This window comes from Paroedura picta, chromosome 4 (genome assembly GCF_049243985.1).
Source record: "Paroedura picta isolate Pp20150507F chromosome 4, Ppicta_v3.0, whole genome shotgun sequence".
NCBI lineage: Eukaryota > Metazoa > Chordata > Lepidosauria > Squamata > Gekkonidae > Paroedura > Paroedura picta.
In genome coordinates this window covers 92,156,206-92,169,848 of record NC_135372.1, presented here as the reverse complement: position 1 = coordinate 92,169,848, position 13,643 = coordinate 92,156,206, and the positions used below count along the sequence as shown (strand labels likewise).

The 13,643-nt window shown below is 46.6% G+C and overlaps 1 protein-coding gene across 4 annotated transcripts in view; it reads left to right on the top strand.

The window, feature by feature from the left end:
• Positions 1 to 283: 283 nt before the first annotated feature.
• AMPD2 (adenosine monophosphate deaminase 2) overlaps positions 284 to 13,643 on the top strand; it is a 51,031-nt gene continuing 37,671 nt past the window's right edge. The window contains exon 1 of one of the 4 annotated variants that reach the window (XM_077334197.1): positions 284 to 550. In XM_077334197.1, the coding sequence (XP_077190312.1) occupies positions 541 to 550 (10 nt within the window). In that variant the 5' untranslated portion in view covers positions 284 to 540. The other 3 variants (XM_077334199.1, XM_077334196.1, XM_077334198.1) reach the window with 3 other exon arrangements.

Sequence of the window (13,643 nt, the reverse complement as noted above, 5' to 3'; positions counted from 1 at the left end):
TAGAGCAACTCCCATTCTTTTTTGTAGGGGAAATATTGCCAGGCTTCTAAAAGCCCCTGTTTGTATTGACAAGCTGGAGAGATGTCCCTCTCTATTGCTAAATTCCTAGTTGAGAAACACACTGGGGCAAGGTGGCGCCATTCTCTGAGGATAAAGTTCTTTCGGCAAACTGGAACTGCTGTTCACGATCGCTCACAGCGGGGCGGCCTTTGGACGCCCAACCTGCGAGTCGTGGTAGGTAAAGGGGGTGGCGGAGCTAGAATCCAGGAAGGGATTCACTCCACTAACAGCTCTTTTCTCATCTAAACGGCCCTGCAGTGACCAGGACTCCAGATTCCGGCCACAGTACAAAAACCAAGACGCGGATCTGGGCTGGGTTCTTCCAGGAGGAAGTGGTTACCCCCCCCCCCCCCCCACCGGGCCCTGCAAATCTGAAGAGGCCGCCACTGTCGCGCTTCCTCGCGCGGATAGGCACAGCTGGAGTTGAGGGCAGCCCCTTTCGCTTGCTCGGCATAAGCTGGAACCCCTTCCAGGGTCGCCATGGCGTCAGGTAGGGATCGACGTGCCCCGCTTTAAACAAAGAAATGCTCCCGGCCTTTTCGGGCTTGTCACTTCTGCCCCCGACCCTTGCCCCTTCCCCCCCCCCTCCTCGCTACCCCCAGCATTTCTCTTGACTGCGCAGCAGGTTCTCCTCGAGAGGCAGGACGGCCCCGAGCAAACTTTTCTGGGCAGAAGCCGGGGGGGGGGGGAGAGAACCGGCAGCCTGCCAAGGCGAGAAGTGCCCCTTTGGCAAAGCAGCCTGCCCCCCAGGTTGCCAAGGGAAAGACCAGGAGCAAGGCGGCGCGCCGGCAGGAAGAGAGGCGTCGAAAGCGGATGCGGAGGGCTTGCCTCCTCCATGACCCCTTCTCTGCCCGGGGCCGATGCCGTCCAACCCCCCGCACAGGAAGTTTGGTTTGCAGCAAGGCGGAGGGATGGGGACGAGGAAGCCCCCGGGCAGAGCTGAGGCCGTTTGCTGCTGCCACGTGCACCGAGCTTCACCAGGACCTGGCGGCGAGTTGTTACAAGCGACCCTGGGCCTTGCAGTCACGCGCCGGCGAAGCCCCCTTCCCCGCGGGCCCCTCGGGTTGGGAGGCCCAGGTTAGCTCTTCCTCCGGAGACGAATTCCGTCCTCCGCGCCCGCCTAGAAGCGCTGGCCGCCCAAGCAGCCGCAGGCACGAATCTCTAGGCCAAACCTTTGCGTAACCGCCGTTTTGCAAACTTTTCCCCAAGAGTGGGGAAAGGCGGCACTTACGCCACCCGCAAATTGTCGGGCTCCCGTGCGGAACGGAACGGAACGCAGCGCCGCGGGCGCCACGCCCTGATGGCAGGCTCCGCCCCCCTGGCGGCCAGGCCTACGCGGGAGGAGCCCGGGGCTTCCCAGCCGCCTTTCTTGGGTCAGCGAGCCCAAGAGGGAAAGAGCAGGCCCGGTAGCTGGCCGCCAGTGCCGCTAGCGACAAAGAGGGCGGCGGGAAGCTTCCGGGGGGGGGGAGGGGAGCTGGCTGTGGTTCCGTCTCCGGCCCCCTTCCCCAATTGTTAGAGGCTGAGCGATGGAGAAGTGCTCCTGTCTGAGTCCGAGTCTTTCCCCTGCAATACGAAATCTGGGGGTTCCCCCTTCCCCCATATGGGTCTGTTCGATTGACTGAATAAAAAGCCCCGTAGTCGCTTCCTTCGAAATCCAGGCGGGGAAAGCCGCTGGCAGTCGGAAGAGCGCCTTCGCTCTCCTCGGAGGCTAGCCCAAAGCGGCGCAGATCTACTCCGGATGCTTGCCTCTGGGGGAAGAAGGGCCCCTAGGCACGGAGCCGTTTGAACACATGTTTAATGCCTCTCGGTAGTCGGCGCAGCCAGCGGGTAGGCAGCGACTTGGAATTTTCCATTTTTTCCAAGGCGTAGGTGGAGCACGTTTGTTCTCACGCTACGAGGCGGGTGTTCCTGCGTGCGCGAAGCCCCGTATCCTAGCCTGCATTCGGGCTCCCTGGAACCGGGAGGGCCAGCCAAATGCTGGGGATTAGGGCGCACCCTTCAGAGCGCCAAACGCCGCTCTCCGGCCCATGCAAACTGAAACGGCGCGGGTTCCGGCGAGGGTGCTCCCAAGCGCCCGGGACTGCAGCCCGGGTGTTTCCGTAAGAGCGGCCGGGAGGGAACAAAAGCGGGACTCCGGCTGGAGATCCGCTCGCGGCCGTCTGCGGGGGTTCTGGCCAGCCCCTCGGGCGGGAGTGCGGCGCTCTCCATCAATCAATAGCGAGGGCGCGGCCCACCGCCGTCTCCGCCGTTGTCTGGAGCCCGATCGCTCGCAGCCGTGCCGGTTGTGAGACTCCGGCGGCGCATCAAGAAGGGACAAAATGTCGTCCGGCATCGTGCCCCCCAAGAGCGGCTCCCCACTGAGGAAGCGCGCCAGCCTTCAGGCTTCCAGCACAGGAGGTGAGCGTGCACGAGGAGGCGGTAGGCAGTCCTCCCAGGCCCCGGTGGGATGCGGCTTCTCACCGGGAGGAGCAGGTCGTGTCCCGGGAAATCTCGTTCTCCTTCCCCTTCCGACGCTTTTCAACAGACGTTTGCTCTCTTGATGTATTGTAGGAACACTTCAGGAGTGGCAGGGAGAGTAAAAGAATCAAGGATTGGGAGGGGAGGGGGGGGTGTCGTGTTAGCTATCTAGTCCGAAGAGCTTCAGCATTAAGCTGCCAGCACAGCTGTATGTTTGGAAGCCTCATTTGAGGTGACCGAGAAAGGACATGGGAGGCAACTGCCTGGGTTTTGAATTTTAGGGAGGTGTTGATTTGAGCATGCAGACACTTTCCTCCTTCCTTAACATTGGTACTGTCGGCCTGTTTGATGAACATCATCAGGGACTATATTACTGGAATCTTCAGCAAAAGGTTTTTAGGATGCTGAATCGAAAGCCACTGTTAATGCAGGCGATTTAGTTAGCACTCTGGGGGTGGAGGATTGATGAGCATCTGGGGGTTGACTAATTGTATATCTTCCCACACCTGACAGGCTAGCTGGTGGCAAGGCATGTGGCTCCACCCCTTCCCAAACACATGCTCTGACAGAGGGAAGAGACTGCAGTCCTGTACGGCAGCAGCCATGCATTTCTTGTGCAAGAAAACCATCATCTGGGAAATACCTAAATTTCCTTTCCTACTTTTTATTTTTTGTTCCTGGATCTTGATATACGTCTGAGCTATCAGTCCAGAATTTCCAGGGTTCAGCTTTGAAACATTAAAGCAATGTTGTTGCTGAGCATGTGTAAAGTTCATTACTTTCCCAAGGAACACTCACAGGTAGCATCTGCACATCAAGTCATGCCTAACACTGTTCTTCGAAGAAAAAAGCATAGCCTGTACTTTCCTGCTTCTTTGGTTAGCGTTTAGCGTGGCTAGTTTCTTTTTAGTTCAGTACAGGTTGTGTAAGCAAATTAAATGGCAGGCAAGGGCATTTTTGATTATTTTATATCCTGACATCAGACTTTTGTACGAAGTGTGGACGGCTTAATGCACTTAAAAATCTTATACACTTTGGGGGCATATCTGCAATATGCAGTTATGGGGGAAGTGTAATAGCATGGTAGGCATGTGGTGTTTGCTCTTCCTGAAGCAGATTGCTGCCCCATCTGGCTTTTTGTCTTGCATCCTTGCAAGCTCCTGTTCTTCTTCATTTTGTGTAGAGATACTAAAGCTGGTATGTAAAATGTGGATCTTATAAATGGCGATAATTTACCTGCTCACATGTTACATAGCCTGGATGATTAAGGAATATGAGAGGTATGTATTCTTGAGACTGGGCATCATGCTAATGATGAATGCCTCATGCATGGTTTGAGTGGCCTAATTTAAAATGTGCTGATTTCTGTGCATCTCCCCCCCCCCCATCTACTAGATTGCGTAAATGGTCATTCATGGCATTTCATTTAATTTGGAAATAAGAGCACTGGCCAGGATTTCAGTATCACAGTGCTCTCCTGTAGTGTTTATCTACCCTGTTACCAGGACTTGCCTTTCGAGAGGCCCAATCTCACTTGTCCTGGGGTGAGCAAGCAGAAGGTGAAAACAGGGAGAGGAACCCACAAGGGAAGGAATGCCTTAAGAGTTTGCCCTTCTGGCCCCTCTCCCTTTCCATCCCTGATCTGTAGGTCAAAGTGTCATCGTCCAAAATAGCACCATGTCATTCTGTGCAATAAGGAGAAAAAAAAATCTGTCTTGAGCCTCAATGAGAAAGGCAGATTGTAAAAACTTCACCATGTTACCAGCCTGCTGTTGAATACAAATCAGATTTTCATCAATGATCTGTGAAGTGTGAAGTAAATAAGGGCAGTTTCTTTGTTCCATGGGGTAGAGAAGAATTCCTCACAGTTTGATCCTGGACTTTGTGAACCAGTAGTCTGAAGAAAGTCACCTATCTGAATCTCTGCTCTGCAGAACTTGTTCATAGACCGCTGGCATTGGGAGCATGCCATTAGTCAGTGCCACACTGCAGTGGAAAGTAGAACCCAGTGAGGATAGAGAGTTATCCCAAGCCAACTAGGATGTCGCAGTAGTCCTGTTTAGGGGTCCTGGTAAATGTTGAAGCAAAATATCAGGCAGGGTTCAAGTTTCTTCCCTCCCTTTTCTTTCTGCTTAGTGAAAAACTCAGGTTTATTCTCCTGTGAGGCAGAGGAGATGCCAAAGCTGAGTATCTTGTATGTGGGATTGCTGGGCAAACAACAAAATTTGAAAAGAGAACCTCAGTTTGGCTTGCTAGAAACTCAAAGAAAACAGTTTTTTGAAATCTCACAAGGATTAGCAAGGTCTGTAATGAGAACGGTGAATAAGATCAAAGGGTTGGTTTTTAGCAGTCTGAGCAGCTTTCGTTTCCTTCCTCTATGTTTATTAAGTCATATAAATAATATATTTACCCATTTGTGTAGTTCTCCCAGTATTTCCTAAAAATCCCACTTTTTGGAAAGGCACATGCTGAGCAAAAAGGTGTACATTTATCTGCGCTCTTATTGCATGCTTTGGGTTATCTTGCTCAGTTCGGAATTGAATTTGGAGGCCGTTTTTGTTCACAGTTTTGTGCACAGTAGGTGCAGTCCTTTGATTATATAGTCTTCAGAGCAGAATTGGAAGTTGTTGTGACTGTTCCAGTACTCAAGATCTTTATCTGCTCATCACCGTAAGTAAATCACATTCACTTAAAGGAGCTGTACAGTCTGGAGCACTTCAGCCAGTTGTCCTGCCCTTGATTTGCCCAGGATCACACACAGCAGGGTAAAGGACTGCACCCAAATGTGCTGAGTTTTCCATTGTAACCACCGTGTCAGATTTCCTTTCCTTTGTTAAATGACTCATCTTTGTCCCCCTAGGGCTATTAGATACTGGAGCACCAAGATAATACAGGATAAGAGGATTTATTATTATTAATTTTTAAATAAATAAAACAGAAAGGTAAGCGATGTTCCTCTTTTTTCTATCTGGGAAAAATCCTAACAAAACAAACATATAGGTTACTTCTTTTCTAAACATTTCATATTAGTCTATATAACGAGAGAGCTCTCTTAACCTGCAGTTTTTAAGTTTGAAATAGTGCTGGGAATATGATTAGCAGTGGTAAGTCAGCCATTTGTGTTGTTTTTTGGAGGAGGGGGGGGGAAGCTGCAATATCTTTTGAGAATCATATTAAATAAAAATAAATATTGACATGGGAAAATATTGATGGTCATTCTGTGTGACTTATGCAATGAAGTTTCTCGAATGCAGATATGTCACCAGCATAGCAACTGGGGGTGCTATAGACACATCCTGAGGATAGTCACTTGCTATGAGGAAAAATGCCTGAAGCACAGCTGGTGGGAATTGGCCGCTGTGTGAAGTGGCTGCTGGGCAAGATGAGCCCAGCTGGGGCAGGAAGATAGCTGAGAGCCTAACTTGGCCAGCAGGATGCCGCCAACGCAACCCCTCCCCCAGGAAAGGTCAAATTACCCCTTGGGGGGATCGTGACCCCCAGGTTGAGAACTGCTGCTGTAGAACAATGGGGAAATGGGCTCCAGTGACATTTAGTGATGTCAGTGGCCATCTGAACTTCTGGGAAAGGCCGTTTAACCCATAGGGATCTCTTGTGTAACCCTAAGGTTCCCTGAAACCCTGGTTGGGAATCCCTGACCTAACCCTTGGATCAGTACAGATGCCAAAGGGTGAAAGGGGTGGTGATTAGGCGTCACAAGGGGCAGGAGCAGATGCATGTTTTGGAGATCTGAGCAAGAAGGTATTGCTAGGATTTGGATGGTGGGGAAGCAATCAAGGGATATTGGCTAGTGGAGAAAAATATTTTTAAAAGGTAGTCTTATGAAATGTGTGTGTGTGGGGGGGTATTTTTGAAAGAGTTTTAAAAATTATGCTATTTGCATGCCTGTAGTCAGACAGAATGCCTAGGCTGTTTAGGTTTTGATTTCCTCTCTGGATTTATCTCAAGGGCCTTTTAACTTTTTGAGTGAATTTTCACATTTTTCTTCCTCCTGCCTTTTAAAATATAGTTGTTCATTGCCTCATATGATATCTTCTATTGTAGGGCTGCTACTATGAGTTCCATTAGTTTATTTTCTCTTGAATTTGTAATTTTGGTGTTGAGTTATATTTAAATGGACACTTGCACTGTGGGAGTAATTCACTTGCCCAGAAGAGTGGGAGAACAATTCTCTCAAAGCAGATTGCGGCATGTGGTATGAACCAGGTGTTGAACAGCTGCTGGAAAGAAGAGTTCTCCTAGGATACGGCACCACCCTCCCTCCTCAGCAATCTCAATAGAAAGGAGAGCAGCTTTATCATCCTACATTGATCAACAGACTGAATTTTGCCAGACCTATTCATTTAGGTAAACCTATCTGTTTGCATAATTCATTCCGGTGGTGCGATATAGATTTTTATCCGTCACAGGATCCTGCTAGCAATGTAACAGAGTGGCTAAAAATAATCTGGTTCCATTTTTGCTGAATTCAGTTTCTGTTCTTCTTGATACATTTCCTGACTCAAGAGGTTATTGTTAAATGAAGTGGCAGATTAAGGTGGCCTTCATCACCATCAATGCTGGCTAGGTGCGTAGGCACTGAAGACAGTGGGAGCAGGTGGGAAGTAATGCTTTTGGACCTCTAGCTCAGGAAACATACATCAAAGAAGGGGGGAAATACACACCTCCCATTTAAAAGGGAAGATAAATGTTTAGGACAACATGATTAAAATTAGCATATGCTTAGTCTGTTGCTCTTACTGAGTACATCAGCTTCATTTGGCATTATGGACCTACCATCTAATGGAGACACTAGAAGGTGCTAGAGATTCAACTGAGCTTTTGATTGTTTTAAAACTCTTCTTATGAGCCAGTCTCAGAGGGTTGATATTGGAGACAGTGTGGGATTGTTCTGTGGAGTTCCACAAAGCATTATTAAATATCTGTGTAAAGCCGCTTTGAGACTCCCTCAGATAGAGAAAAGCGGCATATAAGAACTAACTCTTCTTCTTCTCCTACAGTTCTCTGTGCAAATTGCCTGGTGGTACTGCAGAGATCCTGAGCCAGTGCTTTACTTATATGGTTAAATGACTAATGACAAGATGGAAATAATTCAGGTTGGGAAGACATAGATCTCAAATGACATTATGCTTCCCACTTTTGTTGGGGTCCAGCTGACACTTGTTGGCTTGTTTAAGAGCCTTGTGGTATACTAGATCCTGCATTAGTGCTGGAGAAACAAGCAATAACAAGCTGGAGAAACAAACTAATACAGCTGTCAAAATGCATTCTTCTAGCTTTGCTTATCCTGAAGATCCTGACCTTGACTCAGCTGATCTAGCCATATGGATCCATGCTACTGCTAGCTTGAGGCTGTCATAGGCCATTCTGCAGGGGGCTTGTTTCTAAAGTCATGGTAACTTGCTGATATAGAATACGGCAGCCTGGTTACTGTCGGGCAATAGGTGAATATGTGTGCCATGCTCATTCTGCAGTTACTCCATAGGTTACCGATCAGTTATTGGCTCCCGTTCAAAGCATTGGTTATCACCTGTGAAGTCCTTAGTGACTATGGAGGTCAGGAAGGCCTTCCACTTATATCATTTCACAGAATATGCAAAACAAACATTCCGGATTATGTTTTATGAAAAGATTAGTACTGTGGTACAATGGAATAGCTGGGGAAGTCTTTTGTGATGCTTATTGTTTGTATCTCTTTGCTTTACTGCCTTGCCCTCTACCTTTGTAACCCAAATTCTTCATTATGGTTTGCTACCCCATGGAGGGGGGGTATTTTTGTTTGGTTGTTTGCATTGTTTCCCAATTCTGTAATCTTAGTGCTGCTATGCCACTGGAGAAAGTCTACTGCTGACCAATTAAGTAAGTTTAAATATATTTAATATACTTTGCAGCTCAGTGAGAAAGATGTGCTGTAATTGAAGCAAATAAATATGGTTGGAGCCAGTTTGGTTTAGTGGTTAAGAGTGGAGGCTTCTAATCTGGAGAGTTGGGTTTGATTCCACACTCCTTCACATGCAGCCAGCTGGGTGACCTTGGGCTTGTCAAGGTCCTGTCAGAGCATTCTTAGGGTGTCTGTTGTGGGGAGAGGAAGGGAAGAAGATTGTAAGCTGCTTTGAGACTCCTTCGGGCAGTGAAAGGAGGGGTATGAAAACCAACTATTCTTTTTTTAGGTGATGCTTGGTGGGAAGAGTATATCTCATGAAATATGCATAGCACAGTACAATTTTCAAAGAGATGAGCCCAGGATTTCCCAAGGAAATATTAGATGTTGCAGAGCATACACCTCTATCTGTACTGTAATTTGAGCTATATGTCTAGAACATGAACTCTTAAAGGGAAGCAAGGGTGGCTGGGTGTTTTTGATTTAAAAGTATTTTTAAAAATTACTGCTAAGGACTGGGACTGTATGCAGCATCGTTGTGTAATGAACTGCAAACCTGTTGTGTCTGGAGCCTTTCTGTAAGTGGTAGAAGCCTATTTCTTTTACAACAAAATGTATCTACAGGCAGAGTTGTGAACTGATCATGTAGAGCCTTGCCCAGCCTGTACTTCATTCTCAAGTCAGTTCATTTCTGTGGAAGACCTGCAGACTTCTAGCTTATTTGCTGCCCATCTTGCTTGTAATAGGGTAATGGTATCCACACACATTTCTGACGCACTTATATTGGTGTGCTGCTAGATGTTTTGAGATTGTTTACGTTGTATTCTTGATATTTATTCTTGGGTTAGTCTATGCCAGCTAAAATGCTTTGAGAATTTCATTTTAAACTGTGAAATGCAAATATACTTCTTGGCCAGTATGGGCTAATCTAAGAATAAATACAAGAACTAAAATCTAAACAGTAGACCTTTCATTTCTATTTGTTAGGGGCATCAGGTTGGCTATAGTAAGATCATCTTTTGCCTGAATTTTGTGAAGTTACACTGATGTGTTTTGGATGATGTTGTGACACCAGTCATGGATTGGCTACCGCTGCCTTAACTAGTACAGACTTGGGGTTGCTGTGATTTCAAATGCAATCAATATGTAAACTTGATTTTTTGTAAATTGATCCATGTTTAAACTGTATGGATGAGAACATGCATTCAGATCAGTTTCATGGCATTTCTCACAATTTGTACATGTTAATAGAAAGAGCATGAAAGAGTCTTAGTCTTGCTTGTGAAAATGATTTTGGCTTTATTAGTGTATGAAGCAATGAAGCCATTAGAAAAGTGCTCCCAGTGTGTTAGCTGCAAGAAGATTAGGTCCCTTGTTGACTATGAACAATAGGTTCATCTCAATGTTGAAATGAGAGTGATGTGGAAAGGTATGGTTTGTCCTGTGGATATTGGGACCTGTCATCTCACCATGCTTTTGCTACGTAAGCCCATGAAGCATCTGCAATTTTTTTGAAGGATGCCACTCCATGGCTGCATTTTGACATATGTGGCAAACTATTGTAGACTTTTCAGGAAAACTAGTAAATCTCATGTTAATTTTTATTTACTAATGTATGATGATAACATCAAACTTTTCATAACTTGCTAGCCATTGTCATTAGCAGCAAGCCAAATTATAATTGCAAGAGATTTAAAAAATAGTTGCCAAATGCCTGATCTGCAGCTTTACAAAACCTGCAGTATTGCTAAAATGACCAAACTGAATTATTTTATCGGCAACTTGGAGGGTAGATGGGCTAGCAATAATTGTCATGTTAAAACCTTCTATTTGTTTGGAACATCAGAGATGGTTCTATCAGTTCTACCTTCACAAATTTTACCTTGCATACAGGATATAGGATTTGCTGCATTAGACTTTGTTTAACATTGTGGCTTATCACTCACACATTATGCATTTCAGCCAGCTGGTGTGAAGATCTTTCTGTCATCTTTTCTGGTTTTGTTGAATGAAAGTTGCCCAGTAATAGTCTTGTCTTGGCAGCAGTGACAGCAAGAAATACTAGTATAGATTATCATATCCACTGTATAGTTCCTGCAGTTTCTCCTGTGCTCTTGTGATTTGCTCAAACAGGTAATCAAGATAAAGAGTTCTAATGTTTGAGTGAGGGAGCTGAAATCATTTTTGTTGAGTTTGCTGTCCATTGTATTTAGCTCGTAGGCTCATTCAGTGTGCCTCTCTCAAGGTAGCGGCCAGCAAACAGGAGGCTTTGGCTGCTCTTGTCATCCTGAAAACAGTTCTATTTCTATAAACCTCAGCACTCCAGTACAGGAGCTAGTGCTGGCTATAAGGAAGGCCTGTGAAGATACAATAATGTGGTGCATCCCCTTCTTGCTCTAGGTTTTGTCCAAAACACAGAACTAAAACATGATTTACTTAAAATGCAGGCTAATTGTGCAACACATTTGAGGTACATTTGTATCCTGTGGACAGTATTGTCTAAAGATACCTTTTTAATGACATCTATATCACTGTTCAAATAAGTGTCAGAAAAAGGGCTATGTGTAATCCCCCCTCCGTTTGTGGGATACAGTAGTGTTACCCTCACAAACATTTTAACCAGGTTAAAGTGCTAAGTATAAATCATTTTGCTTGGAACCTCAGTAATGGAGATTTTGCCATTCATAGGCATAATGGGAGCCAGCATTTTATCCCTTTGTTTGTGGTCATTCCCACACTTAGTGAGGCATCCTGACCACAATTTCCTCACAATGTTTTTGCTCAGTTGTTTGCTGGGTGTTGGATCCAGTTCTTTTTCAGTCAGATAAAAAGAGCTTAAAATCCATGGGCTGGATACTGTGACCAGGCTGTCTGACAGCCAGGTTGCTCTCCAGAGAGATTTCTGGGTGGGGCCCTGAAGCCTGCTCTCTGGCTGTCTTTGAAGATGAGTCTGGGTAATGAAATGCCTGTCATTGTTGCCCCTGAGGCCCTTCATCTCAGTGACTGCCGAGTGTGGGACAGCCTCTTCCATTACGTGGGAGCAGGAGGGGGGCAATAGTCTCTCCTGGGTCATCCTTTGTTCTTAAAAAACCAGCAGGCTGCAGATCTTAGAAACAAAAGCTCATTGCCAGCCTCTGCCAAGACCGGCATATCCACCTCTCAAGCCGAGGTAGCCTCAGTTCCTTCTCAGCTTGTCCCACCTTGATCCTCGGATTAGAGCCCAGTCTAAGGTTGGATTTTAGTTTTAACAGTGGAACTTGTCCTGGTTTAAACTGGGGAATTTGGGGTATAGGAACCCATACTGGCTTGCTTCAGCTAGGTGGCCACTAGTGTTTTGTGGTTGATGCAGGGGAAGCCGAGGCGAAGGGCTCGACTGCCTGAGTTCCAGCCAGACGAGGATTTAATGTTTCAGGCAGACTAAGAACAATAACTTGTGAGTTGACTTCTGAGTGAAATTTGGGGGGCAAGGGAAGCAGAAGAAAAGAAGTTCTGAACTTATGCTTAGTGGCCAATTCCTTTCTCAGGCTCACCCTTTTCTGACGTGATTCGTGAAGCTGTTGGGAGTCCTGACGTGAGGGCTGATCCCGCAGTTGTGCTTTTCTGGAATTGGCAGCTGTGGCTGGCGTCAGGTTAACTCCTCCTTAGTCAGCGGCCAGGAGTCAGCTCTGCTGCTTGGACCCTGTTGGCTTTTCTCCTGTCTATGCCTCTGCCTGTCTCCCTTGGAAGAGGCTGTAATTTTTCTCTCTCCTCTCTCTCCCCGCATTGTAGCTCTGGTTGGTACAGCCCAGGCCAGCTCTGGAGCTGGAATCCTGTGGGATTGCAGCTTGCCTGGAGGAGGTTGTGAAACACCGGCAGCGGCAGCGGCAGCAGAGAGAGCAGGAACCTCTTTCTGATCAGTCCTTGACAGCCTCCTTGCTGGCACTTTGCTAGCCCGAGTGTCGCCCGGGGACTTCCTGGTCCATGCTCAGGTAGATGGCGAGGAGATGCTTCTTGCATAGACTGCCGGCTTCTTGCTTTCCAGGTAGCAAAGACAGAGGCTTAGTGGGGCCCTGACCGCAGACAGATTGGTAAGTATTTGTAGCTCTCTTTTTCTGTTCATTCTCCTGGGGCTTGAGTTACTGCTGCTTGCTTTCGTTAGTAATCATAAGAGGTTGGCTGGGTAAGTGAATCCTTTCTGTTGTTTTTAGGGGGCTGGCATAGAATTATTGTTTCCAGGAATATAAAGCCTTTTTCACAAGCTGGGCATATGGAAGTCCCCCGAAGAGGGTGGTGGGGCATGGACTGCTGCAGCTTATGCACCCTCTAAAGTTAGAGTGGGAGGATTGGCAAGTTCTACGGGTATTTGTGTGTTGTGTTCAGCGTTTGAGGTCTTTGCTGGGGAGGAGGAAGTGTTCTGTCAGGGGAAGCAGAAACTGGCAGCTCTGAGGCATTGCACTGCTGTCATTTCTAGCAGCTGGCTGCTTGCAAGGTCCTCTGTCTGCCATCCTCAGCAGATGCTGGAGCAGCAATATGCAATCATACGTATGGACTCGAGCTTCTCTTTTGGCTGTTCTGTTCCTTGTTATGTTGAGGCTTATAATAATGATGGTTTCTGGTGATGGGAAGATTCCTGAAATCTCGAGGGGGAAAACCCAGGCAGTTCTATCCCCTTCCTTCAGCCTCCATTCTATTTCTGGGCTTCGGTGGCAAGAGACTTCTAATGAGAGAAGCACATAAAAGACATATTTTGTATATACTGAGCTATATAAGCTACATTTATGTGTACGTGTACTGAAAGATGCGAAAGAAATACTGTAACAAGCATTTCACAAAACAAGAATGTTAAAGAAATGCTACAACAATACTTAAGAGTGTTACTCTCTGGAGGGAGGTACAGTATTTGTCTGAAAGACTATTTTCTTCCCCTAAGTATTCTGTTGCTATATTTATATGTTGCTACATTGTGATGCTAGAATAGGTATTTCTGTATTCCGTGATGGAATATGAGAGTTTTTCTAGTTTTTCACCAAGACTTTTGGCTACCAAGAAAGTGCCATTTAACTATAACTGCTGCTCATAATTGCTTTCCCAGTGTATGGGAAAAGCCTCAAGGACAGCTTGCAGGAAAGAAAAAGGCTGTCTGTCACTCAGTCTAGCTGCAGCACCTAAATACCTCTTGCTAAAAAGGTGTTGTAAGCTAACCCCAAAACATGTGTTCAGGAGATGTCAGCTACATTATGGCATCCTC